Genomic DNA, 26,787 nt, shown 5'->3' with positions numbered 1-26,787 from the left:
AGGTCAGCAGAAGAGCTGCAATAAGCAAGAAAGACAACTTCTTAGGAAATTTTCCTCATGTGAAAATATGGTGTACGCTCCAACAGCTTTCAGATCTGACAGATTTCAGCAGCATTAAATTCAATTACAATACATGAACAAATACAAATCTTGTCACATATTCTTTTAATGAAAGGAGTTGGTTATTTTCTTAGCACAGCTATAATATTTGTGGAAATGTTGCCTTCCACCGCACAAGATAAAGCTACCTCCTCTTTAGAAAGCAATTTCTCTCACAAACTGGATATATACCTCTGGCATTTTCAGTCTTAACATCTTGGTTATTTTAGAATAGATTTTTTGTTTTTAGCAAAGAACACATGAAGGAAAAACACTGAAAGGAAAAACAGCCAGAGAGACAGATGGTTGAACAGATTTTGATAGCTATCTCCATAAAAGGATTTGCTGGTGGCCAGTGGTTTTAGCATAATGCTCTACAGATTTTGAGAGGAATGGATGGAAGAAGGCTCTGCTCATTTGCTATGGGTGAGGCTCTTAGAGGATTTGCATGTAGACTCTATTCTGTTGGGATTTTCTGTTAGTTCCTCCATCCTGTAAAGCTAGATCTTTTACCTCTGCAGTTGAAAACATGCTCGTGTCTAAATATCTCCACTTACTTAGGAGAAACTAAGGAACAGGAGGGTTGAGGAGTTTCTTCAAAACCCCAAATGTAGTTCTGTATATAAGAATAAACCCCGTGTTTTTTTTCCCTTTGGTTGATTTATATATGAAGCCGTATCTGTTTAACATTGAGATCATGCTCAATTATAAATATGCTTGTAAACACATCACCCTGCAAAAATCAAGTATGGTCTTGCACCGCTTAATGTTTTCATAAACGCTGCACAGGCCGAACCACATATATAACAGTTGTCCCCTAAGATTGCAATGGAGCTGAAAAATTCCTGTCACCTAATGATGTGTCATAGCACAGTGCTTCACTCATGTGTTTGTGGTGATGCTGATGTAACAAACCTATCTGCTGCCAGTCATGTAAGAGTACCTTCTAGATTGTGTAGTAACTCAGTGATGTGCTTACAACCATGAAATCGCCTAGTGAGACATTTCTCAGACCATATCCCCATCGTTAAGCATAGTTCACATTTTCAAAGGCACCTAATTTACAGCTCACTTCCATCCCATCCATATCTCATTTCCTCCTAGGGGGTCAGACTAGAATGTGCCAAAAGACATCAAACGTACAAGAACTTAAATACAATAGCTCAAAAATGTGGGAAATATTGATTAGGGTATCTTGTAATTATAAAGTAAGAAGGATAAATACTTAAAAACTCACGAGAGAACACACACCTTGAAAGACAGGTTTAGCCCTGACTGGTTTGGCTCAGTGGATAGAGCATCGGCCTGAGGACTGAAAGGTCCCAGGTTCAATTCCTGTCAAGGACATGTACCTTGGTTGTGGGCACATCCCCAGTAGTAGGTATGCAGGAGGCAACTGATAGGTGTTTCTCTCTCATCGATGTTTCTAACTCTATCCCTCTCCCTTCCTCTTTAAAAAAAAATCAAATATATATATATATATATATATATATATATATATATATATATATTTTTTTTTTTTTTTTTTTTTTTTTAAAGAAGAAGAAGAAGAAGAAAGACAGGTTTAGCCTAGTGTGGTCACTTCCTAGACCACTGCTAGCTTAGCAAGTTCCACCTTAACCACTCTGGTTTACCCAACTGTATTTAAGGTGTTGAGTTCTTTACTATTGCCTATGGACAGAATGAGTTTACTCAAGACTTCAGATCACTGAGGTGTGTGCAGTTTTCCATCTATTAAGCTGAGGATAAATTAAAATTGCAGGAAGCACACATTCTTCTTCATGCTGCTGAGATCTTTCAGATGTTCACCTTTAAGGAAATGACCAGTGCCTGGGCTACTGCCCATTAGCTTTTTTAGCAATCTTCACTCCCTTTTGAGGAGCTCCAACCTACTTACAAAACCACTAAAAATAGCAAATGCCTTTCTGTTACTTTTTTTTAAAAGCTTAGGCTAATTTCTCCCCCCCACCCCCCCCCCCCCCATCCTTCCAGGAGGCTGTTTGAATCTGAGTTCTTCGGCTTTTCATCCTGTGATTAATCAGGAGAAGGCCATTTAGTGTCACCTTTTCTTTTTAATATTTTTAAACACCCATTTTCACTTTATGTCGCCCTCTGTCATTCTGAACGTGTGTTCAGAGCAAGGCCCATCTTCCTCAATGTCATAGCGATACAGCGGTGCTGCTGTTTCCTTCATCTTTGCCTCTGGAGCCATCACAGTGCCCTTCCTGTTAGCTCACAGGTGTGAGCATTGGATTTCCTGATTCCATCACTTCCACACACACAGAATGACCCTGGGATCTTCCAAACAACACCTAGGTGCTGTATTTAAGTTAAAGTCTGTTCCATTTTCCTACTGATGTTACATTTCTGTTGCTCCTTCCTGCACTAAGTCCTGGTGTAGCAGGGAGGTGGTTTAGTGGAACTGTCACTGATGTCATTGATGCAAATTCTGTACCAGGTTCCCAGATATGGCTGTGTGGGATGAATTGCAGACTCAAAATAACACCTTGTGTTCAAATAGTCTCAGATGGTTGGTTATATTTTGATATTTTGGTAAGTTTTAGGTGAGGTTGTCAGGACAGAATGTACCTTGTCCTTCTTGGGAGAGCAGAGAGAGACACTGTGCTTTTCATTAAGTGGAAGGATGTTGCTTTCCTTCCTCAATGTCCCTGCTCTGTCTACACTTTCAGAATTGACCAAACATCTTAATGAAGCTTTTCCAACCTCTTTTAGCAATCTGGGCCTTCAGGTTAGTTATAGTGCTTAGCAAATGATGTCTGACCATTTATTGTCTATATATACACACATTATATGTTTTGCTGGAAGGGGAATTTGCATCCTTGAAAAGGTAATAATCACTTGCCTTTATTTAAGTGTAATTTTTCAATGTACTCTTACATACCTCTGACTCATTTAATCTCCACAGTAATGTTCCAAAGAGAAGGATTTTATCCCAATTTTAGAAATGTGGACGGTGGGGAATCTAAAAAGATTCTAAGAAGCAAAGCTGCTTTCCAAGGCTTGTTACTTACAGACCGAGTGGAGATTTGCCTTCAGAGTATCTGGCTCCAACTCCAGAGCTCATGGACTAAAGGACGCCACCTCTCCTTGATGCTGGGGACTTGAAGGAGACAGCTCTCTGATGTTGGATCCCCATTCCTCCTGGCCCCTGTAAGGAAGCATCTCCTGGAACAGCTCTGTCAGAGCACTGAGAACTAGGCAAGGCAGGATCAAGGTGAAATTTTCTTAGAAGGGCATGTTACATTACAGACTTGAGAGAAGAAAGACTAGAAGCAGGTCTCACTCCAGGGCTGAATCTCAGCAGACACGTTAGGGAACATCTGAGCTCAGTGATTAAGAGTGTGAACTCTGGCATCAGAGGCCCTGGGTTCAGATCTAAGCTTCCCTGCTATTATCTGTGTGGCCTTAGGTAAGATAAGGAAGCTCTTTGTGAGTGTCCTTATGTGAAAAGCAATAGCACCTACCTTATAGAGCTATTATAAGGGGTTGTAGGAAATAAAGTGATGCAACCATCTCAAAGATGATAAATAAAAGAAAACCTAATGGATATATTTATATTTGATTAAGCATTCTACCTACAGTATATCCTTTAACTTTCACATCAATTCTGTATGGTAAATAACAGGCATCCTAATTTTTATAGATATGAGAATTAAGACCAAGAAAAGTTAGGAAAGACTGAGCACCAAAGCAAGATTTTCTGTCTCACAATGTAGTGTTAGACTATCTCACACTCCCCGATTTAGATTTAATTAGGCATATTATTCTTGAGTCCAGTAAGGCATGCTTGATGAGGGACAGTGCTTATGCTTAATAATAGAAATACATTATAAAACGGACTGAGAGGGACCTGGGTTTGGGAAGACAACAGCTTTGTAATTCAATGTGGAATTACACTGCAATAGAGGATTTCACAGAAAACAATGGAAAAATAGAGAAAGGCCCCTGAATCTATTCTAGGATAGACTTCAGAGGGGATGGTAGGGAGGGTGGCTCTCAGGAGTTGTCTGTCACTTGTGCTGAATCTAAAAGATCGGTAGAAATGAGCCAAACAAAGACAGGTATAAGGGCTATTCCTCAATGATTTCTAGATTCCAGATACATTTTTCTAGTATCTATAGAGTACAAGGTTGGGGGGAGTCTTTAAGAGTTTCTAAAGCCAGGCACTATTCCCTGCTTGGAAGTCACTCTGATGCCAGAACATTGCCTTCCAACTCTAATCCAGGGCTTTCTACAGAGCAAAGTTAGGTTGCATGCAGTGCCCATTCACAAAACAGAGGGCATTTAGTGACCTCACATGAGCAGGGACTAGAGTGGCCTCACAAAAACTCAATGGCATGACACTGGGGCTGCTAGGTATTGTGGTGATGAGCCCTAGGTGTCCTCCTGGATCAGGGTATTTAAGCAGCTAGCTCATGGCCAAGCATGACTCCTCTATCTCAGGTCCTTTTAGAGGGCAAGAACTGGCAGGGCAGTCATCATTCTCAAAAGCCTGTCTCCATTCCAAAACTTTAATTTGAAAGCAATTGGGTCTTTTTATTTTAATTTCAATTTTTTTAGGAGCTATTGGGGGTGTGGGGGGGAGATAATTTTTCATCCTCTCTAACCATGTTTTGATTTTTTAAAATAAAATTAAAGTGTTTAAAAAAGAGGATCAAAAAAGTAATTTGTCTCATTTCAGAAATTCCCCCAAATACATTCCAATAAGAAAAATGAGCCCAGCCAGCCAGTATAGGTAGTTCATTGGTTGAGTGTAGACCTATGAACCAGAAGGTCACAGTTTGATTCCAGTCAGGGCATGTCTGGGTTGCAGGCTTGATCACCAGTAAGATATGCTTGATGAGGGACAGTGCTTATGCTTAATAATAGAAATGCATATTACAAGTATAAATATTTCCATTACAAGTATAAATATATCCATTAGGTGTTCTTTTATTTATTATATTTGGGGCGCATAGTAGGCAACCGATCAATGATTCTCTCTCATTATTGATTTTTCCCTCTCCCTCTCTCTCTCCCTTCATCTCTGAAATCACATCTATACTGCCATAGTCTTCCCAGCTCTCTTGTTTGGAGAGTGGAGAACTGGACCAGAAAATTATTATATGGAGCTTTCTTCTGAGAAGCAATAAAATGAAACCAAAGGCAAACATTCATTTCTTTTTTCAATTACACTGTCATGTGGATATTCCTGACCAAATGCTTAGACTAAAATTGGAAATGTAAATAATCTTACTGAAAATTTTACAAAAAGGCACATATTTTAGAATTTAGGCTCATCCCAGAGGAATATTTCAATTAACTTTTTTCTTCTGTTGTTTTCTTTTTTCTTTTTTTCTTTTTCTTTTTTGTTTTTGTTTTGTTTTATTGTGTTTTTTGGGGTTTGTTTTGGGGTTTGTTTTTTTTTTTTGCTATCAAATGGGTATATCTCAAGGGAGGCAGACATGGTGGTATTATGAAACTCACTTTTCAGGGGTGTCTTGATGGTGCAGTGGCTTTCATAGCAAAGCATGAGATATGACCAAATAGAAGGCTAGAATGATAGAAGAAAGTCACTGTGGGAAGAAAGTCACAATTAGTTCAGTGGTCTGACTGTTGAGCTCAGAAAAAAAGCAACTGTCTTTGGTTCTACCCTGACACCAGGTCAGGACATTGCCACAGAGAGAAAACATGGCTCAGACCTGCTGAGTTGATTTTCATCTGTTAGCATACTTTAGCTTATACCAGTGGTCAGTAGACCACTGGTTGGCAACTACTGCTCCAAAGGTTTTCTTAAACCAGAGGTGTGCCAACCTTTTGGACCTCATAGACCACCAGTGGTGACCGCTGGCTTAGAGGACTTCCCCACAAGGTTCTGTCCCAAGCCATCCTCCAGCTATGGCAAAAACACTGTACTATCTCACTACAAGAAAGTTGTGGACTTCTGTGAAAGTCTTCACTATTGATATTCTGAGCTCAGTTCAATGACTATTAAGTGCCAAATGTATTTGGTTCTGTGGACCAAGAAAAATAGGATCCCTTACATGAAGTTGTTTTTTTCTGGTAGAGGATATAGGATCCCTTAAAAAAAGAACTAAGTACTCCAACATTCTAATTTCCAGTATTTTCCAGCTATAATGCCAATGCTAATAGTCCTACCTCCCTGTAGCACCTGCAGCATCACTTCATCAGAATGGGCACTACCACTCGCCCATCCACTCACATACCATGCTCCCTCCCTTTCTATTAATATAAGAATGGGGCTGGAAGAGACAAAAAGAGAAGTCACATTTTGGAGGAGTACAGGTATCAAAAATGGCTGTCCCTGCCCTTGCTAAGAAAACAGCCCCAAGAGAATTACTCAAAATTTTGTGTCACCTGCAGGAAGTGGACATGGATACCTGATTTTCTCATTGTCCATCAGTTTGTTGATTTGTTCCATGTTACTAGAGAACAGCAAAAGAAAAAGCTGAAAAAGGACATACAGCTAAAGCCAAGGGGAGAGGGGCAAAGAGCACTTCCATAATTTCCAGGTTCCCATATTCCCAAGAAGTAGAGATGATGTGCCCTGGCCAGGAGTTGGGTAAATGAGATTGAAAACAGGTTTTCCAGAGGCCACCTCAATATGAAGCAAAGAAGCTCAGAGAGCAGGGTCAAGATGCTGTCAGTGGGGGCCAGTTGGCAGATGCAAATGACACCCATAAGGAACTACAGATGCTTAGGGCAACTTTTGCAGTCTAGCCACCTGCACCCTATGTCTGTAAGGCCTTTTGGAGTCACCACCCATCTATACTGAATCCATTAAGGATTATATTCAGAAACTTTGTCACTCATGAAAAAGATTGTCTTGCACCAAGAAGAAATAAGGAGAGGATATTTGTTTCCCTTCTTTCTCCTTTCTATCACAATACCATAGGGATAAGCTCATGCCACTGGGATAAGTTCAACCTGCTCCCTCGTCTCTAGACCAAGAATCCAGAGCCTTGTATATGTATATGCTAATGGTCGTGTGCATGACTGTGTGTGTCCCTGTGCATGGGTACTTGGGGATGAGGATGGAGTTTGAATCAGATGTAAGGTTAAAGTTTTAAAATGAACAAAATGAGTCCTACCAATGAAATAAAACTATTTTAATAACTAGAGGTCACTGAAAGTTATAGAATCAAAATGAAATGCTACCATGGGTAGTTCCACTAAACACAATTGTTAGCAATTACTAGAAAAATTAGATACTTAATACAGTAACAGATGAAACCCAGAAGCAAACCCAGTTCCTCAAGTGAATAATGATGCTGCAGTGTGATTCATGTGGTGACAAAGATACACAAATGTTTGCCAGTAGTGAAAGGATAAGCCCCATCCAAAGGCTCAGGGAAAGTTCAGAGAGAAAGTGACAATTGACTTAAAAATTGAAAGAGAGTGAAAGGCATTCCAGCCAAAGATAACAGAACATGCAAAAGCACAAATGAATAAACAGTATCACATATTTTAGAACTAAGCAAATTAGAACAGGATATGAAAGAATGGAACTGGGCAAATTGAACCAGTGGGTAAGTATTGATGAGGCTTAAGAATTCGGAGACGAAGTCATATTTAAATCTATAATAATAAAGTGTAATAGGCTAATTAGACTGGACAGCCAAACGACCTTCCAGATGACCATGCCCTTTGCACTAATTTCCTGCATCGGGCCTCTAGTTTTAGATATATTTTATCTACTGCTTCATCTCCACTGCCACTACTCAAGTTCAAGTCTCATTATACCCACACCCTCCTTGTGAGCACAGTGAAAATAATGGTATGCCTCATTTTGCCTGGCACAGTTATTAATAATGCCCCCTTTTCACCCTCAAAAGTATCTCAATTTGCATAATAAATTAGTCACTCTATTTTTGAATATCCTTTTCTCTAGTTGTGAACATTTTAAATTCTTTCTCTAATCCTCACATTGCTGTTAGTGGGGAGTTTTGAGAGAGACTTGCGGAGGAACTCAGCAAGGTCATCTGTGCACATGTGCATGTGTATATGCAGTGTGTGTTGAAGGAGTTGAAGAAGTTGAAGATAATTCCCAGAATTCTGGCCTGGGAGCTGGTGATTAATTAGTAGAGAGAGATTTGCCAGCTCAAGGTCACCTGAGAGTTTGTGATAATAGCTACTTGGGGAGCAACTCTGGATTTCTTTCCAGGGAATAAACACAGTAATTTGATGTATAAGAAAAGGAACAGGAAGAAAATTGATTCAAGAATAATAGGAAAAGTAATATTCATAACCAAGGAAAAAACTGACTGCTCAATGGAAATTCCATGACAAGATTTTGGCTACGGCACATGGTAGCAGTACCAGTATCAGAGCAAAAATGTCACAATATCGGGCAGATACTGTGCCTGCCTGCTTCGAGCAGGGTGAAATCTGCCTCCCTTTGTGGCCTGTGTCTCCCTAGCTTGGAAAGAATCTGCCTGTCCTGGAGTCCATGGAATTGATAATGTACGGTACATAACTTGTCAGGAAAGTAGTGTAGATTTGATCATTGGCATCACATGGGAAATGAAGGATTATCAGAAATGAGAGGACATCATAGAATGAGGAGAACACAGGGATTCAGAAATCCTGAATTCTACTCTGCCTTGCCACTTACAGCCTAAAAGACTTTAACCAATTCATTTTTTCCCTCTGGACCTCAATCCTATTATCTATAAATATTGTCTATTATTAACTGCATTCCAGGATTTGGGTGAGGACAACAAAGGGACTTTATATATAAAAAGTCTTGTGAAAATTGTAAAGTGCCATGTAAATGCTATATTTTGCTATAAAACAAAATGCTGTATTTTTAATTACATAGATAAGCTCTCTAAAGTCCATGGGATTTGTTTTAGCTTGTGCCATTGATACAAAGGAATTTAGGATCTTTCCTTTTTGACTGATACCAGATGAATTCAGTGATAGCACTATTAACTCTTCATTGTAAAATCAAGACCCTTGTGAAGATACAAAGGACGCCCTGCATCAGTTCCCTTGAATTTCCCTCTATTTCCCTTAACATTCTGGCCTATGACTTATACATTAGAGGTAGGTTGTATGAGTCTACCTCTGGATGCCAGGTGGGCTGGTGTTAAATTTAGGAGATCAATAACCAGGTAAGAGGGCAGGTGGCTTAGGCCACCTGGAACAAGCTTTGTCCCTGTCCACTTTGCCATGCTTTCTTTACTAGATAGCAATGGATTGGACATGAACAGATCATTCCTGCCACCATTTCTGTTCAATGGTCAGCCATGAATTTGAATCCAGATTGTTGCTTTGGATTTGACAAATTTTTCTTGGAAGAATCCAATTGATGGCATACACCAGTGGTTGGCAAACTCATTAGTCAACAGAGCAGCAAACTGCAGCTCGAGAGCCGCTTGTGGCTCCCAAGCCTTGGCTTGCTGACCACTGGCATACACCCATCCTCTGGAGGAAATATGGCATTAATTAACTTCATATCAGGCCCAGGGAGCTGCTGAGGAGAAAGGGGGCTTCCTAAGTCACAAACAAAGGGGCTCTTTCTGCCAGTGTGAGGGGAGTAAATTGCTGCTATTTCAAAAACACATTAATTCTTTCAGGCTACCAGTGCGATGCAGTGTCATAAAAGGTGCAATTTATCAAATGGCATCCTAATGGCCTAGAAGGGTTGATGCACCTTTAGAAGACTATGCTCTCTGCCTCAGTAAAATCCTGACAGTTTCTTCACAAAGTCATTTAGGTTAGAATATAATGCCATTACCCACAAAAAAAAATGAGGATGGGAAGACAAAGGAGGGAAAATAAAAAAGGGGGGGACCCTTACATTGTCATTTTATGATCATCCTTTTGAGGGGGAAGGAGAATTTCCCCATATCATGCCCTTTACCATCTCTTCCTCTTTACCTTCCTTGGGCCACAAACAAATACGCACAAATAAACATTGCTGCCATTTTAATCAAAGTGCTCTGGAAGGCCCTGTGAGCTCACAAAGTGCAGTGAGGCAGCGTGGTCCAGAGGAATCTTTAATTACTGTGCCATTGACAAGCTAACAACAGTGTGTGAATGTGGTTAATAGATGTGAATGGAACTTGCCTTAATACAACGAGAGAGTCACCAGTTCATGAGTGTAATTGCACATTGTAAAGGAACTCCATGGACTGTAATTATTTTTATTTGTATGTGCCATCTCTTTTATTGCCCATGCTGGATGGAGACATAACCTGTCCTATTAAGATATTTAATATATGTCATCCTTTCCACTTCAGTTACAGCCTAATAAAAATGCTGCAAGAAGACACCCTTTGGGGCCACCCTTTGTGCTCTCTAAGGTGATCCCCCACAACCCTTCCAAAACCTGGGTGATCAACCTCCTAACTCCCTTGGTTATCATCTTTAGCATAAACCGTAATAACTCCCCAGGATGCCAAGTTGCATGCAGACATGGAGCCTCACCCTGGAAATTATGTGAGGCTGCTGGCAGCTGAAACAGCTAAGATAACACAAAGGTCAGCCAACACCTTGGTCTCTTTGTATGGCGTCTGGGAGAAAATACTGGACCAGGAGACAACAGCAGAGGGTCTCTAGGTTCTAACTCTAAAGTGAATAAGCCATGAAGAGCCTGGTGGTATCTGAAACTGGTTTGGTTCAGTGGATAGAGCTTTGGCCTGTGGAATGAAAGGTACTAGGTTCGATTCTGGTCAAGGGCATGTTCATTGGTTGTGGGCACATCCCTGACAGGGGGTTTGCAGGAGGCAGCCATTCAATGTTTCTCTCTCATCGATGTTTTTAACTCTCTATCCTTCTCTCTTTCTCTGTAAAATATCAATTATATATATATATATATATATATATATATATATATATATTTTTTTTTTTTTTTTTTTTTTAAGAGCCTGGTGGTAGACAGAAGAATGAATGCCACCGTATCCCCCCAAAAAGAAGTGACATCCGAATCCTGGGAATCTGTGAATATCTTATTGTCCATAGCAGAGAGGCTTTACCGATGTAATGAAGGTTAAGCCCCTGGAGAATAAGAGATTATTTGAGATTATGCAGACAGGCCTATGCAAGGAAGGCAGGAGTAGCAGAGTCAGATGCAGAGATGTGAAGATGCTATCCTGTTAGTCCCAGAAGAAGGAGCTCCAGCCAAGCAAGGCAGGTGGCCTCTAAAAACTGGAGGAGGCAAAGAAATGGATTTTCTCCGGAGCCCTGATGATACCTTTATGTTAGGTTAGTGAGAGTACTGACCTATAGAACTGTAAATAATACATCTGTGTTGTTTTTAAGTCAGGAAGTCTACAGTATGGCATTAATAGGAAACTGATACCAGACTACTCTGAGCACTCTATATACCTCCAGTGTCTATGAATACAACCTAACAACTCCCATGCTAATGTTTTAACTCCAAAATCCCAGGTTTGGAGACTATGTCCCAGGGAACATCTGTTCTTTCCACTGCCTTACCCCCCCCCCACCCCCACCCAACCCATGGCCACCAATACTAACAGGTCAGGGTATTTTAGTCCCAGCTCTGTCAACAGTCATTCCACCTGACACCACGCCACACCCTTTGTTTCCTCAGTTAAAGAATGCTCTGGGCCTGATTACTCCCAGCTCCTTTCCCTGCCTAAAATGAAATGATTCTGTGAAATGGGACTTCTTCTAGAAAAGGCTGTTTTCCCCGTTCAAAATGTAAATGAATGAACAGCCGAGTAGATATACAAAGTGCTGTGTGCCCCATAGATCACTCTCTCCCTTTCCCTCACTGTTTTTACTTTAAAGCACTTCCAGGGAGCCATCATTCCACTTGCAGTAAATAAACTACCCACAAGCCTGACACTGCATGAGAGATGAGGCTTAAATTGCATCTAGGAACTGGTGATTTGCGCATGATTTGTGATTCCGTTAGTATATTAATTGGTAAACACCCTATGTGTGGATGTGTGTAAACCAAAGCCATTTAACATATGCAAACAGTTTAATCTCTCAGTGTGGTGCTGCTCAAATTTCAGCAAAATCAGACCCTTATTCTAGTGTGTAATTTCCCTCCCTCACCAGTTCCCCTGGTTCCATTTCCCTTCCTGTGATCCTATTTCAGATAATACTGGGTGGGTGACCCAGATCTTTAAACCCTTTAATAGTAGAGCCATATGCTTCTATCCTTGGTTATTACACTTGTTGCCTGTTGTAACCTACTGTTCTAACTGCTCCCTTCCCAGCTCCAACTAATGGAATACAACGGCTTGATGAGCTTTAACATTATTTCCAGTTACTGTTAACCTACCCTCTAACCCAGGCGTCTTCAAACTACGGCCCGCAGGCCACATGCGGCCCGCAGAGGAGTCTGATCCGGCCCGCCAGGTTTTTTGGGCAGTGAGCGCAGCCGAGGTGTTACAGTAGGAATTAGTAGTTCATATAGTCCGGCCCTCCAGCTCTCTGAGGGACCGTGATCTGGCCCCCACTTTAAAAAGTTTGAGGACCCCTGCACCTGACATCCTTGCATATTAATACACACTAGAGGCCTGGTGCATGAAATTCATGCCATGTATGGGTGTTGAGGGGGGAGAGGGAGAGTCCCTCAACCTGGCCTGTGCCCTCTCACAGTCCAGGACCCCTCAGGGGATGTCCACCTGCCGGCTTAGGCCGGATTCCCAGAGGGAATGGGCCTAAGCGGGCAAGCAGACATCCTTCTCGCAATTCAGAATCCCTCGCTCCTTACTACCCACATGTTCGCTCCTTACCACTCTGCTTGCTGCTCCTTAGCACTGCCACAAGGCGGGAGAGGCTGCTACCACTTTCATATTATCAGTCAGCCTTGAGCTGGCTGAGCAGCCATTTCCCTTGTTGGAGCACACTGACCTCCAGGGGGTAGCTCCTGAGTTGAGCATCTGCCCCTGGTGGTCAGTGCACATCATAGCGACTATTTTTTCTGGTTGCTTAGGCTTTTATTCTATAGATTCTACTTCAAGAAAAGGCATGTAGGACCAGTTCCTGTGCAGCTGAGTTTTCCATCGCAGTAGCATATCCAAGGCCTTGATATTGAGCATTTCAACTTAACAGGCATCCAATTTCCATTTGAGAAGCTTCCCCTGTTGTTACTTGACAGACCTCCTAGCCTTCACTGTGTGAGGTGTAGCTTTGGATATTTTCTCAAGAACTGCCCAACTTTTCTCAAATGTTAGTGCTACTACTCCTTTGCATGTAGGGAATGCAAGTAAACAGAGCAGGTTTCTGGGGTCTAAGGGGAAATGATCAGAATTTTCATTGGTGGTGTCCAGAAACATCATTTGAAACAAGCTGCCTAAGGGAATTTGGAACCACCTTGCAGTTTTAGAGCCACTTAAAGATTAAAAAGGGAATCTTTTAGGATAAAGAGGAGATTTTGCTCATCCTCACTCTTTTTCCCCCTCTATTCTGCTTCTGATCTCCTAATCTCCTTTTCCAGGAGTCTGTTTGCCTGTAAGTGATCAGCAAACTGTGGCTCATGAGCCACATGCAACTTGTGAGCCGAGGGTTGCTGCTCGTTTGACTAATGAGTTTGCCGACCACTGAGATAGGGGCTTAATCACAGGAACAACAACAGCCTATAATTATTGGAATCAAGAGTCTAGGTCAGTGGTCGGCAAACTCATTAGACAACAGAGCTGTAAACCCTGGTTCCTGAGCCACATTTTGCTGACCGCTGGCCTAAGTCATACATGGCAGCTAGAGAATTATGGCCCTCAGACCTGGTCATGATATCGTAACCATGCTGGCTTTACAAGGCCCATCTCTTCAGGAGATCGGTTCTGTGATACTATTGTCCTGGGGCTGATCATAGAGCTCCAGAAGAAGAGAGGTTTCTGACTCAAGGAAAAACCACAGAAATAATAAACCCCAAATCTTGGTTTTTATCCACAGCAATGTTGGTACCCTACGTTAATATCTGAAGGTTTTAATGAAAAGAGAATAATATTAGTTAAAACTCTGAATCTTCTTGGGTAGAAAATTGTAGGAGACTGGAGCTATCTTCCTTTCTGAGCTTTAATTTTAACACTAAGTGCAGCTTCCATCTATCTGCCTTTTATGTCTGTTCCATTAAAAGATGATTTAATTATGTATCGACCCAGGGTCTGGCATAGTAAAACTATCATTACTCTCTTGCCTGCATTCCTGAGTGATACTCTGGGTAAGGTGATCAAGCCTACATTTATCTATACTATAGACCATAAGGAGGAGAGGAGGGGAGGATAATTACCAAGCTCAACATGGCAGAAAACAACAATAATGAAAATCTCATCTCAAAATACAGAGCTGGTTGTTTTGCATAAAGAGAGCTACAGGTTACAAGTCTAGAATCAGGTCAAAAAATATTGAAAGCAGAAGCCAAATGTGCACAGATCATTTGGCTAGTTAGCAGGTGCTGCACTGTAGCTGACCTTCACCAGCATGACCTTCTGGTGGCAGTGGTGTGGGGGCAGGTGGCAGAATATTAGTTACTGTGTGATGAGGTTTGATCATCACCTCATCACGACCCAATGCAGCACTTTTCTCACCCTCCACTATACATTTTATACTGTAGTCAATGACCTGGCTGATTTATTGTAAGAAACCTGGAAAAATTCTCCCTGGCCTCTATTTTCATTCACTTATTTATTTAAAAAAACATTGTGGTGTTTTGTTTTTGACACAATTTTAACCTTCAGTGTTGCAATAGTATAAAGAATTCCCAGCTATCCCACATCCAGATTCACAAATGTTAACATTTACTTCATTTGCTGTATTCTCCATATATGCGTGTATACACAAACAAAACACACACATACACACATACTTATTTTTTAGCCATTGTGAACAAGATTCCCTTTGTCCCTATACTTCAGTATGTACATATATCCGAAAAACAATTTCTCTTACCTAACCACAGCACAATTATCAAAATTAAGAAATTACCATTAATATAATACTATCTATTCCACAGTTATTCATATTTCACCTTTTATCCAAATGTCCTTTTCAGAAAATGAAAATCTAAGTCCATTCACTACATTCTATTGCCACATGTCTTTAGTCTCTATGAATTTGAAACAGTTCCTAAAACTGTCTCTATTTCATGATATATATGGGTTTTAAGAGAATAATCACTTATTTTGCAGAATACCCCTCAAATGGGGCTTGTCTGATATTCCCTTACAATTAAATTCAGGTTTTGTGTTATTGGCGGGAATGTTACAGAAGTGATGCCTAGTTCTTTCACTGTGTCATCACAGGAGGTATATTCTGCTGACTCATCCCATTCCTGGCAGAGTGAACTTGGGTAATTGGGTTAGGTGGTGGCTGCCAAGATTTCCCATTATAAAACCATATCTTACCTTTTGTGATTAGTTTCAAAGATACTTTGATACCATGTAAATAGTTCCTTATTAGTTTTTAAATGTTCACCAAATAATGAGCACCCATTCATAATTCTCAACTGGGTCAAAAGTTAATAATGCTGGTTGCCAAATGATGATTTTCTACATGTATTTGCTGCCTTCCTATTGTATGCAAGACTTTTCCCTTCTCATTCACTCATTCATAGGCATGTAGTTAATGGGTTCTTAAGTTATTCAATGGATTATTATCCTTTGGTACCATGGTTTATTTTGCTCACAATTTTCCAAGTTTCATTAGTAGGAACCACCTTATGCTCCTATGTCCTTTTCAACAAATATGTTTTAGTGCTTACAACCAGCTTTGGGGATATAACAATAAACAAAGCAGAACAGGGGGAAAAAATATTATGGCCTTATAGAGCTTACATTCTAGTTTGTGGAAGGAAAAAAAAAAGAGTAAGTAAACAAATGATAAGTGCATTAAAGGTCAATACATGTTGTGGAGAATGGGAGAAGGCCAGCTTTTGGTGCAGGAGTGCTTTAACTGCGTCGCTTAGGCACAGTTAGGGAATACCTCATTAGCAGGTGCCATTTGAGCCAAGACCTCAAGGACCTGGGGAAGCCAACCACGCAATGGGGAGGAAAACTCTTCCAGGCCCCACAGAGCACTCCGGAGCAGCTGCACCAGCTGGAATTCTTGAGGCGGGAACAAATTGACATTGCTGAGTTGAGCTCAGACTGGAAGGTAAGGATGGAAAAGCATCCTTACCTTAAATTCTATGCCTTAAATTCCCATAGTACACTTCTCTAAGGCACTGAACATTTTGTCAAAGCGTGTGTTGATATAATGACAATTTTTGTGGAATAGATTAGCCACCTCAAAGAAGCACAGTTCTGATAGTAGTAGGACAAGTGGAAAGTCAGTAGGGGTGGGAGTTTGGAGTTGGGAGCAGAACTATCCCCCCAGTGAGTATATACTAGGTGCTCTTTATGTTTCTTTTAACTCGCAGAGCAATCTTAGAGTCGGTGTTATTTTACAAGAGAGGAAAGAGAGGTACTTTTGCCACAGCACCTGGTTTTAATATCAGAGAAAAGGTAAGAAGAGGGATGAGGTCTCAGGGATGATGCCACCAAGAGCACCGTGAGGACATAAGAATGTTCTTTTGGCCCACTGCCTATGTTCTCTGCAGCCACTTCTATTGTGGGTTTCCCCTCCTGGTAACTAAACAAGGTTAGCAACATGGGACCAGATAACCAGGCTGCTCCTGTACACCCTCTCCCACCCTGTGTTTTCTGCATCAAAGCTGCAGACCTGTCAGTTCTTCCCAGAACCCTCTGCTGCACTGTGTGAGCAGAAATTTTAATTCACAGCCATATTTCCATACAGTTGCTCAGCAAGCCACCTGGTTACAAAGACCTGACTCTTAAATTATTGATCTTCCCTTCTCCAGAAGCTTTCATAAATATGCACAGTAGATAGATAGATAGATAGATAGATAGATAGATAGATAGATAGATAGATAGACAGACAGACAAATAGAAGAGATAGAGAAAAAGAGACAGAGAATACAATGAAAAGGACAAGTAGCAAAAGTCCACACAACCAGACTTTTCTAACTACACTGTGGTAAGCGATGCCCTGAAGTGGTTCACATTAGGTTCTTGAAATTGCTGCTGTTATTATTTCAGTTATTATTAGCTCTCAGCAATTTTAGAAAACTGTCACCTTTTCTTATAGCAGGAGCATGGCTACTTTCTTGACATGTACTATATAATGTGGGAAAACGTAAATACCATCCATACTTTCCTTATGAATCTTCATTTATGCCCAGGCCTAATTAAGTCTCCCCAGCCCTCTGTCCTCAAAGGCCCTATGTCTGTATTCATGACTACCCTCAGACTATGCTTCCCTCCATCTTGCCTTGAATGTCACAGGAGCCAGCACCTGGACCAGACATCTCCTCCTGTAACAGAGGAGGAAAGTACACCTGGTCACAGAGAGCAGGAGCCTGCGAGTAGAAATATAGGGATATTTTGCTGCCATTGCCTTGATAGACTTCTCTGTGACCTTCTGCTGTTCACACCTGCTGCCCCAGGTGTGTGAAGAGCTTTAATTAATATTTTGTAAATCTTCTTGATTGCTGCAAATAAAAGGTAGCAGAAAAGGGCAAAAAAAATTTTTTTTTAATTAAGCGTGGAGGGGAAAATGGAGATTTAAATTCTGTTCCTTCACTAGAGAAACCTATACCCAGACACTGTTTCACAGCAGGGTGATGATTTATAAATCTTGATTTACTTCCATTCCACGTATGGAAATGCCTGATGCCTGCCTAACGCGAAGCTCCCTCTCCATGCATGCCTGTACTGTGACTCCTAATGCCGTTTAAGTTATTACGGAAAGGAGCTGCGCTGCTCACGAGTGTGAGAGTTCATCTAATTAGCTGATTTCAGTTCATTTGGCATTAAACAATTCCCCAAATCCCCATATGTTTGAACAATATGTTCAGCAAGGGGGATGATTCTCTGAAAGCAATTAAATAGTTCTTTTAGGAGAGCTTGTCATCGGTCACTCATAAGCATCTCTGCTATTCCTGTCTGCGATGGAGGCAGGCGGCAATTACAGGGAAAGCGCTTAGCTCTCTCTAATGGGCCTGGCAGGCATCCACATGCAGGCTGCCACTCCATGCTGGTTATAGCTCACATGGGGGCATTTCCCTCCTCCCCCCTCTCCCCGCTTTTTTTTTTTTTTTCAAACCTCAAGTATATTCATAGGATGTTCATAGAGCATTTGTTATTGCTAATACACCACTTTTCTAAACCCAGCCCATAGCTTGCCTACCCAGCTTAAAGGCAAATGCAGACATATTTTCAGGTGCCTTATGCTTTGCTTGTATAGAAAGAATTGTCAGCTTTGGACAGAAAATGAGAGAGGCATTCACTGAGGTGGTATTATCTCCCTTTAATTAAGCTTCACTTTCTTTTATCTGTTTCATGACTCTGCATTCCCATCATAAATAATTTACAATGCAGAAAAATCTAAACACCAACTTTGGGTAAAATGATTTTAAATTTAGATCTAAAATAGGAAAGAGTGTATATATATATATATATATATATATATATATATACACACACACACACACACACACACACACACACATGTATTTGATTATGTACATTTATAATGAGCTGTTTACTATGCTATTGCTATACTTTGGCAAAAAGTAAATGTTTTTAAAACCAGAAGAGACATACTCAGTTTGGGTGTGTTTCAAGTGTTGCTTTGTTTCATAATACTTTGTTTTAGCCTCTACTAGCATTAAACATATTTGTAGAATGTGCTCAAAGAAAGGAATCTGATACTAAGATTACCAGATTAGTCATATCTATAACATTCTTGGCTTTGGTCATTGACAACGTTATCAACAAGATAAGGATTCCATAGGCGCGTGACACACTGGTCACATCTTTGCTTTCTTCTGTCCTTTCCTTTATTTCTGCAGAAGCATTTGTCATTTTGCTTCTCAGACCCAGATTTGAAATCTAGGCTGAAGCCCAGTCTGGGTGCCTGAGCAGCTCCTATGAATGGCTGTGACCTAGCCCAGCCCTCCGCATGTGGTGCTGACCCAGAGGAATGCTGGGATAGGACTGTGCTCGGGCTGAAGAGAACCCACACTCCCCACCCTCACCCCTTCTGAACTAAATTCTCATTCAAATAAGCCCCCTCCTTTACATGCCTCTCTCTTCCTTCCCTTCCCAATGGTAAAGCCTCCAGGCCGATGGATCCGAGGTGCTCCTGAGTCCTGAAGTCACCTGCGGCCCCCCAGACATGATTGTCACCACGCCCTTCGCATTGACCATACCACACTGTGCAGATGTCAGTTCTGAGCACTGGAATATCCATTTAAAGAAGAGGACACAGCAGGGCACGTGGGAGGTGAGACTCTATTTTTCCTTTTTTTGAAAACCAGGATTTGGGTTACACCTACAGGATGGATTTAACCTTATGCTCTCTTAATACCAAGAGTCAGCTGTGAAATCTGAGAGCATTTTCTTGTTTTACAGAGGGCTGGTGACATGTGTTTTATAACACCCTGAAGGTATTGGCTAGTGGTTTTCCAGGATAATGGAAAAGAGATGAAAGAATCCCAAGCTATTTTTGTTCGGTTTTAGAATACAGTTGTAATTACCCACACAGATATATCTTTGGGACATAAAACTGTGTCACTATATCTGTTTTTGTCATCATAGGGATTATATCGGATTATATAAATAGGGATTATATAAAATCACAGTATGTCTTATCACCAGAGGAATTATTACAAATCTATGTTTAAGTAATCAGGAATTTAGTAGGTGCTAAATATATTCTGGTGAATTAATGAATGCATTGAAAATTATTCTGACTGTCTGCCTCCCTGTGTTTATGAGCACCTGGAAAAGAGTTACAGTACAAAAACAGAACAAAAGAGACAAGAACAGAAAATGAGAAAACATGAGACAAGGGTCACAGCAAGGGAGAGTCACAGCAAAGAAAGATTGCAGTGGAATTACTGTTTTAAGGGAAACTTCTGATTTATCTGTCTGATAGGGATTCCTTTTCTGTCCCTCTGAAGTCAGTTTGCATGAAAGCAGGTGAATTATCTTGTTGGAACACAATGACCTGTTCCAGCTAGCGCTGAGACCAGACCTCCCAGGAGTTACTTCCAGCAAAAGAAGTAAAAGGAAAATCGTGTTTTCCTATGAGAAGAAAAATGCCAGTTGCTGCAATAGATTACATTTACTCTGCCCAGCTATGTCTGCAAACTGGTCTATATTCTCTGTTGAAAATGCATTCTGCTATTTATTCAGTCCTCATAAACCATAGGCAAATTTCCTGGGGCATGGAGTTCCATGAGTTTCATAGCTGGGCCAGGTTTGGATCTCTTTTTTATTAAGTTTTGCTTTGCTTGGTTTCCTCTTCTTTAGTTTCTCAGCACTTCCTCACAATCTTGTAGATCCAGGTGGTATTAGATTTATGCTCTACCAAACCAGCCACACACGTACCTAAATTCTTATCAGAGAAAGTGATATATTCTTAGTATATCTTATCCAAACTATTTATTTAATGGTTCCTCATGAATGATTTTGGTGAAATGAAAGAGGATAAAATATTTTAAAAATATATATAGTACCTTATCAAAAATACCTTTTTTAAAAACATAAATGTTTACTTATTCATCTTACTGTTTAAGACACTTTTAAAAAAAAAAAAAATCTGGCATTGAACAAATTAACGAAAAATAGAACTTTGAATCTAATGTTTGTTATAATATACTAGAGGCCCAGCACGGATTTGTGCACAGATGGGGTCCCTCAGCCTGGCCTGTGGGGATAGGGCCAAAACTGGCTGTCCAGCATCCCCTGAGGGGTCTTGGATTGCAAGAGGGCAGTTCTCAGATAATGCACCCCAGAATCGGGCTCCCTCTTCTCTGATTCCTGGTATGTTACCCAAAAGCTGCAGCTGCCAAGTCACCATTGCTCAGTAGCTCCTGCATTGAGCATCTGCCCGCTGGTGGTCAGTGCACATAATAGCCACCAGTCAACTGGTCCTTTGGTTGAGGATCATAACTGTCACTTAGGCTTTTATATACAATATATAGATTAAGTAGAATTCCAGCACTGAATATATTTTCTTGAATTTTGAGGCAAACATTTATTTTGACCAAAGAATAGTAAACATTGAGAAAATTAGGGCAGCCCTAGCCAGTTTGGCTCAGTGGATAGAGCATTGTCCTGCAGACCAAAGGATCCCAGGTTTGATTCAGGTCAAGGGCACATACCTCAGTTGCAGGCTCCTCCCCAGGCCAAGCCCTGGTCAGGGCTCGTGCAGGAGGCAACCAATCAATGTGTTTCTTTCACATTGATGTCTCTCTCTGTCTTTCTCTCTCTTTTCCACTCTAAAAATACACTGGAAAAAAATATTCTTGGGGAAGGATTAAAAAATAAGAAGAAGAAGAAAATTTGGACAATGAAAATGACCTAATTCTGAAAATATTTGTTTGTTTAGTTATGTCCTTGGAAAGTAATTGTTAAATTGAGTCACATCTTTTATTTCTAAACTGAGAGAATTTAATGCACCTTTTCCCAACAGGAGGTGATGTCAGTGGAGGATGAATCCACATCCTGTTACTGCCTGTTGGACCCCTTTGCATGTCATGTGCTCCTAGACAGTTTTGGGACATATGCCCTCACTGGGGAACCAATCACAGACTGTGCTGTGAAGCAACTCAAGGTGGCAGTTTTCGGCTGCATGTCCTGCAACTCCCTGGATTACAACCTGAGAGTCTACTGTGTGGACAATACCCCTTGTGCATTTCAGGTCAGCCCTATCTCTATAATTTTTCTGGTGTCATGAAAGCATGGGGTTTCTTAAAGATCAGTATCAATAGAGAATTCTATTGTGGAAGGCCTGGAAAATGAATCCACACCACTGGCCTGATGGGGATACCTATCTTGAAGTGAGAGCTGTGTTTACTGTGTGTCCAACAAGGCACTCAGGTACCTGGCAGTCACAAAAAGAGAAGGGTTACATTAGTGCATTGTGTGCTAAATTGTAAAACTGACTAGATATGAAGTCAGAATTCAAAAAATAGAGACCCAATTCAGTAGAGGAACTGGAGGAGAGTTGTTGAGCACTCTTTGTGAACCTTCATGGATGGATAAAATTTAGGAGCAAAAAAGAAAGGGTTACCCTGCCAAGAATGGAGAACGGGATGAACGGCAGATACAAGTTATTTGATGTGCAGAGGGCAAGGAGAAAATTGCTTGAATTCACGAAAGGTTGTAGTTAGAGAACAACAATTATTAATCATACCTATCAGAGTCTATTAATTATCAGGGCTACTGGGGCAGAGATGGTCAAGGTTTCTTTCCACTTCTGATACTTTTAATCATGTAAGATGTATCTTAAATTAGCTACCCACAGAGTGTGGATTTATTAATAGCAGAAAGGATGGTGCAGAAGTGCCTGTGTAAGCTTTGCCCACACCTAAGAAGCATAGCTCTCCTGACACACCTCACCCCAGATCCCTGCCAGCCCAGTCCTAGGTCATTGAGTCCATTCTGCAGAGCACTTCCTCAGTAACTAGCGTTTAAGACACTGAGCTGGAAAACTCATGTTCACTGGGACCAGGGATACATCACCTGAATCCTGAACATAGCCCGTAAAGATGACAGTAACAACTTGCATTTCCAAACCTTCCCTATCTCTTAGGTAGCACAGGTCAAGGGCACACTTAATAGCTAGCTATACATAAAAGGTTGTTCACCACAGGGATGCCATTTTGCAGTGTAAAGAACTTCAGCATAAGTAGTTATACCTCATCCTATGATTGGCATTTTACACATTTCATCTGTTTTCATCACTTCTAGGAAAAGGAATTCTCAATAAACTACACAAGACATTCAGTGATGTACTGAGAGCATGACCATCACTTAACAATTATAAAATGCACCATAACTCAAGTTGGATGTTTAGTACAGTAACTCAGCCAGATTCCAAGGGCTGAGGAAGCTGAGGAGGGCGGGCAGGGCCATGGAGCAGTGCCAGCCTTCTGGCTCATGTGCATAGCCCACTGCCTCCTGGTATGATTGTGAGGATCTGTTCGTCACAGCCACCTTGGAAGTCAGCCTTCATAACCAATTTGGAATTTTTGTGTCTACCAATGAGTTAAACATTTGCCTGAAAAGTTTATTCCAATAGACTTTCCAGATAATCTATTTTTATTTCCATTGATTGCTACCAGATTCCACCACAGCTCAACCATTCACAGAAGAGTGTGAATGAGGTCCTGAAAACAACTTTCCCAACCACTATCCCCTACTGTGGGTAATATACTCTTCTTAGTCAAAGCTAGGAAAAAATGAAAAAAAATCCCTCTAAATTTAATCACAGGACCTTAATTTCACTTAGAGATGTTCCTTCAAACTATTTTTGCTTTAGAGAAGTGTTTTTTCGGGGGGAATAACTTTGACCCCATTTTTTGTAATCTATTTACCTCCAGCAATGCTTTCCTGCTCCTGTTATGTCGAATGAAGCTGACTGTTCAAGTTGGGTTTGGTTGTACATGTTATTGACAGGATGTATGTGACAGCCGTCATGAGCAGCAAAGGACATGCTTCCCCCTTGGGGTTCTGAGAGAGCATCGGTCTTGGTTGAATAACTTTTGTGACCCACGGAATGATTGAAATATAACTTTTAGCTTTTCTGAACACAACTGTTTTGCTCCCTGGCCTTAGTCTCTGGGTGTTGCTTCTAAAAGAATCTTGCTTTTTAGATTCTTCCCTTGCTAAGTGCATGTGTTCACACCTCTTTACACGGGTTTTATTCAAACAACCTTAATATCCTAAATAATCTCTTTCTTATGGCTTCATATGTAGTATTTAATTAGAGGGGAGAATTATATACCAGTAGTTATTAACCCATTAAAACAGTCCCCCTTTAAGATAGCCTTATGTCAGTTCATTTGTTGAACCTCTGAAAGACTTCACATGTTAATAGGAGTTTTACTGACTTGTGTGGTCTGAGCTGAAAATATTGTATATGGTAGTGACTCATTTTCTACAATGCTGGTAGAACCCTGACTTCTTCATCAAAATTAATATGTAGTTTTTCATGAAGCATGTCTACAGAAAAAGCCTATCCAGGAATTTGCCTCAGCTACCACTGTAATGGAAATGTTGCTTGTGATTTGGAAATAGATACAAGTGTGGTGGTACAGTCACCATATTTATTGTGTTGCATTTTTTTATATATATCTAAAAGAAAACTAATACATGCCCAACTAGACCTGTGCTCTTAACCAAGAAAGAAGTCATGATTCATTCTTCCTGTCATTCAGATCTCACTGGAAAATTATGTCCCATAAAATCTTTCAAAAGCCTACAGTTTCCAGACCCCACTTGCCAGTCCTCTTAGAGCTAGGTGAGGATCTCTGGCAAGATAATGGTCCCACCAAAAAAAAATATTCCTGTAGAGGATTTTAGTAACCAAACAGAAACATGCTCCATTTTCAGGGACACTTTCCTTCCTTATACCTCCTGTAGGCAGAACAATGATTCTTGTTGCTCATTTGCTCTGGGAATGTTTTATCTGAATCATAGTAGTTTTGAATAACAAAAACAAATGCCTCAAACACCTTGGCAAAACATAATTCAATTAGTTTCAGATCTGTTGCGATAAATACATCTGAAAACATCTCTATGAAAATCACATCAGTTCTGGTATGGTCTTTAAAAACAAAAATGCCATCTGCCTGAAGGTGAGAAGAGGGTGAGAAGGGTCTAATGACTTTGTGTCCTTACCACTGCTGTGTTTCTGCACTAATTAGAGCTGCCATTTTATTTCTGTTTGACATCACCTCCTTTGGTGAATTCAAAGCAGAGGTTGAGGATTGGTGATCTTTTTCCAAAGCAGTAACATTATAAGGACTAGGTTTTTGTTATTGTATTCTCTCTCTCTCTCTCTCTCACCCTCTCTCTCTCTCTCTCTCTCTATCACACACACACACACACACACACACACACACAGCTCACACAAACCTTGACACAAAGAAAGGAAGAAATTAAACACTTGCCCTATCTAAGAAAGGGGAAAAAACACAACTAGTTGTGTTGTGTGTGTGTGTGTGTGTGTGTGTGTGTGTGTTTTGTTTTGTTTTTTTCCTTTGCTGGTCCCAGCATTCCTATTCAGTACATCTTGGTACTCATTACTTACTTGGCATTAATGTGGATTTAGAATCTAATTTCAAAGGATTTCCTCCAGATGTAGTTCTTGTATTTATCAATAATGCAACCTTGGGAAATATTGTTCACGTAAAGCATTTAAAGGAAAACACCACAGCAACATAATTTTTCTGTGTGTGTGTGTGTGTGTGTGTGTGTGTGTGTGTGTATGTGCTTAAGTTCAAACAGTTTTGTCTCATAAATATGTAAATCTGGTCTGCCTGTTTTCCTATCCCTGAAGCACACCTGAATTTTGTTGCCTGTCTCATTAAATCAATATAAAGAGCTCAGTGAGGCACAGAGCACAAGTTTCTTGGCCACAACTCCTAGAACCGGATGACTAGCAACTCCCAGTATGAAATGATGAAGCAGAGCCTGGAAAAACACGACCCAGAGCCGTTAGTGACATATTACATATAAGAAACTGGTCAGACCCAATTTTCTAGTTTAATTAATGCAAATATCAATTTTATAATAGATTTAACAGAGGGTCCATGTTATAAAGGAAGCTGATAGAAGAAAACACAAAGAACATCAGGCCTCGCTCCTGATTGATGCATCCCTGTGGGTGACTCAGAATTAGCTCAGCAGTAATATTTGTATAACTGATCCCCAACCCTAGCCAGGATTCAGAACTGGCTGAGAAGCATATAAAAATTCAGATGTCCAGGCCTGGCCCCTGAGAAGAATACAATAAGCCAGGGGCATAGCTGTTAAGTACAGTTTATTCTACTTGAATAGTGTTTTAAAGCTTATACTCAGTGTTTATTTCTTTAATTATGACAATGGTTGTGTCTTTACAAATATATATAAATGCAAGGATTAGTTCATTATTGGGCTTCTTCATTTCAATAATTAATAATTAATTCTTTTGTTACTATAATTGCTTGTAATTTTGTGCAAGATTAGGAGATGCTATTAATTGTATACAGTCTGTTCAATACATAGTAAGCTAAAAAAAAAAAAAGCAAACAACTGATGGTTGTATTTAAATTTGGAGACTAGAGCAGAAACTTTTAAAAGGTACCATTTTCCTCTGTAATAAGTAGGTATCCATTTTTTAATTTCTTTTTCTAGTCTCCACTCTGCATTTCAGGGACTACTTAATCTATATAACCCTAGAACTAATACAGACTGACTTGTATCATCTTTACATATATCTTACCAATGAAAAATTATTTATGGGACAGAGTTAATAGTAGTCTGACCACATCATTTCTTTCTTTTAAAAAAAATAAAGTATAACATAGGGAAATCTAGTAGAAAAAAATAATGTACTATGAACAAGTTCTCTATTCTAGTCTTAACTTGGTCACTAACTAACCATGTGGCTTTAAGTGGGGAGGGGATCTGCATGTTTTCAACTGTAAAAAGGTACTTAGTGATTGAAAACTTGAAAGTTCCCTTCTGGTGGGAAGAGTCTATGTAGTTTAAAATATTAAAATAGCCTAGCTCTCCACTCAGTAATGCATGACCTCAAAGAAATCTTCCGTCTCCTCACCTCGGTTTACTTCTCTGTACATCCAGGCAGGATAGATGTAAAGAAAAGGGGTGCACTGTAGAACAC

General features: G+C 40.4%; 1 protein-coding gene across 6 annotated transcripts in view; it reads left to right on the top strand.

Annotated features, from left to right (window-relative positions):
- UNC5D (unc-5 netrin receptor D) overlaps window positions 1–26,787 on the top strand; it is a 514,611-nt gene that overhangs the window by 454,480 nt on the left and 33,344 nt on the right. For all 6 annotated transcript variants that reach the window (XM_036457169.2, XM_036457168.2, XM_036457167.2 and 3 more), the window contains 2 exons: window positions 19,224–19,392; window positions 21,589–21,816. In XM_036457169.2, coding sequence (XP_036313062.2) covers window positions 19,224–19,392; window positions 21,589–21,816 — 397 coding nt within the window. The remainder of the gene's footprint in view (window positions 1–19,223; window positions 19,393–21,588; window positions 21,817–26,787) is intronic.

Source organism: Pipistrellus kuhlii, unplaced genomic scaffold, assembly GCF_014108245.1.
Source record: "Pipistrellus kuhlii isolate mPipKuh1 unplaced genomic scaffold, mPipKuh1.p scaffold_m20_p_3, whole genome shotgun sequence".
Classification (NCBI taxonomy): Eukaryota; Metazoa; Chordata; class Mammalia; order Chiroptera; family Vespertilionidae; genus Pipistrellus; species Pipistrellus kuhlii.
Note: the sequence above shows the minus strand (reverse complement) of the source record. Positions and strands in the feature narration are given on the sequence as shown.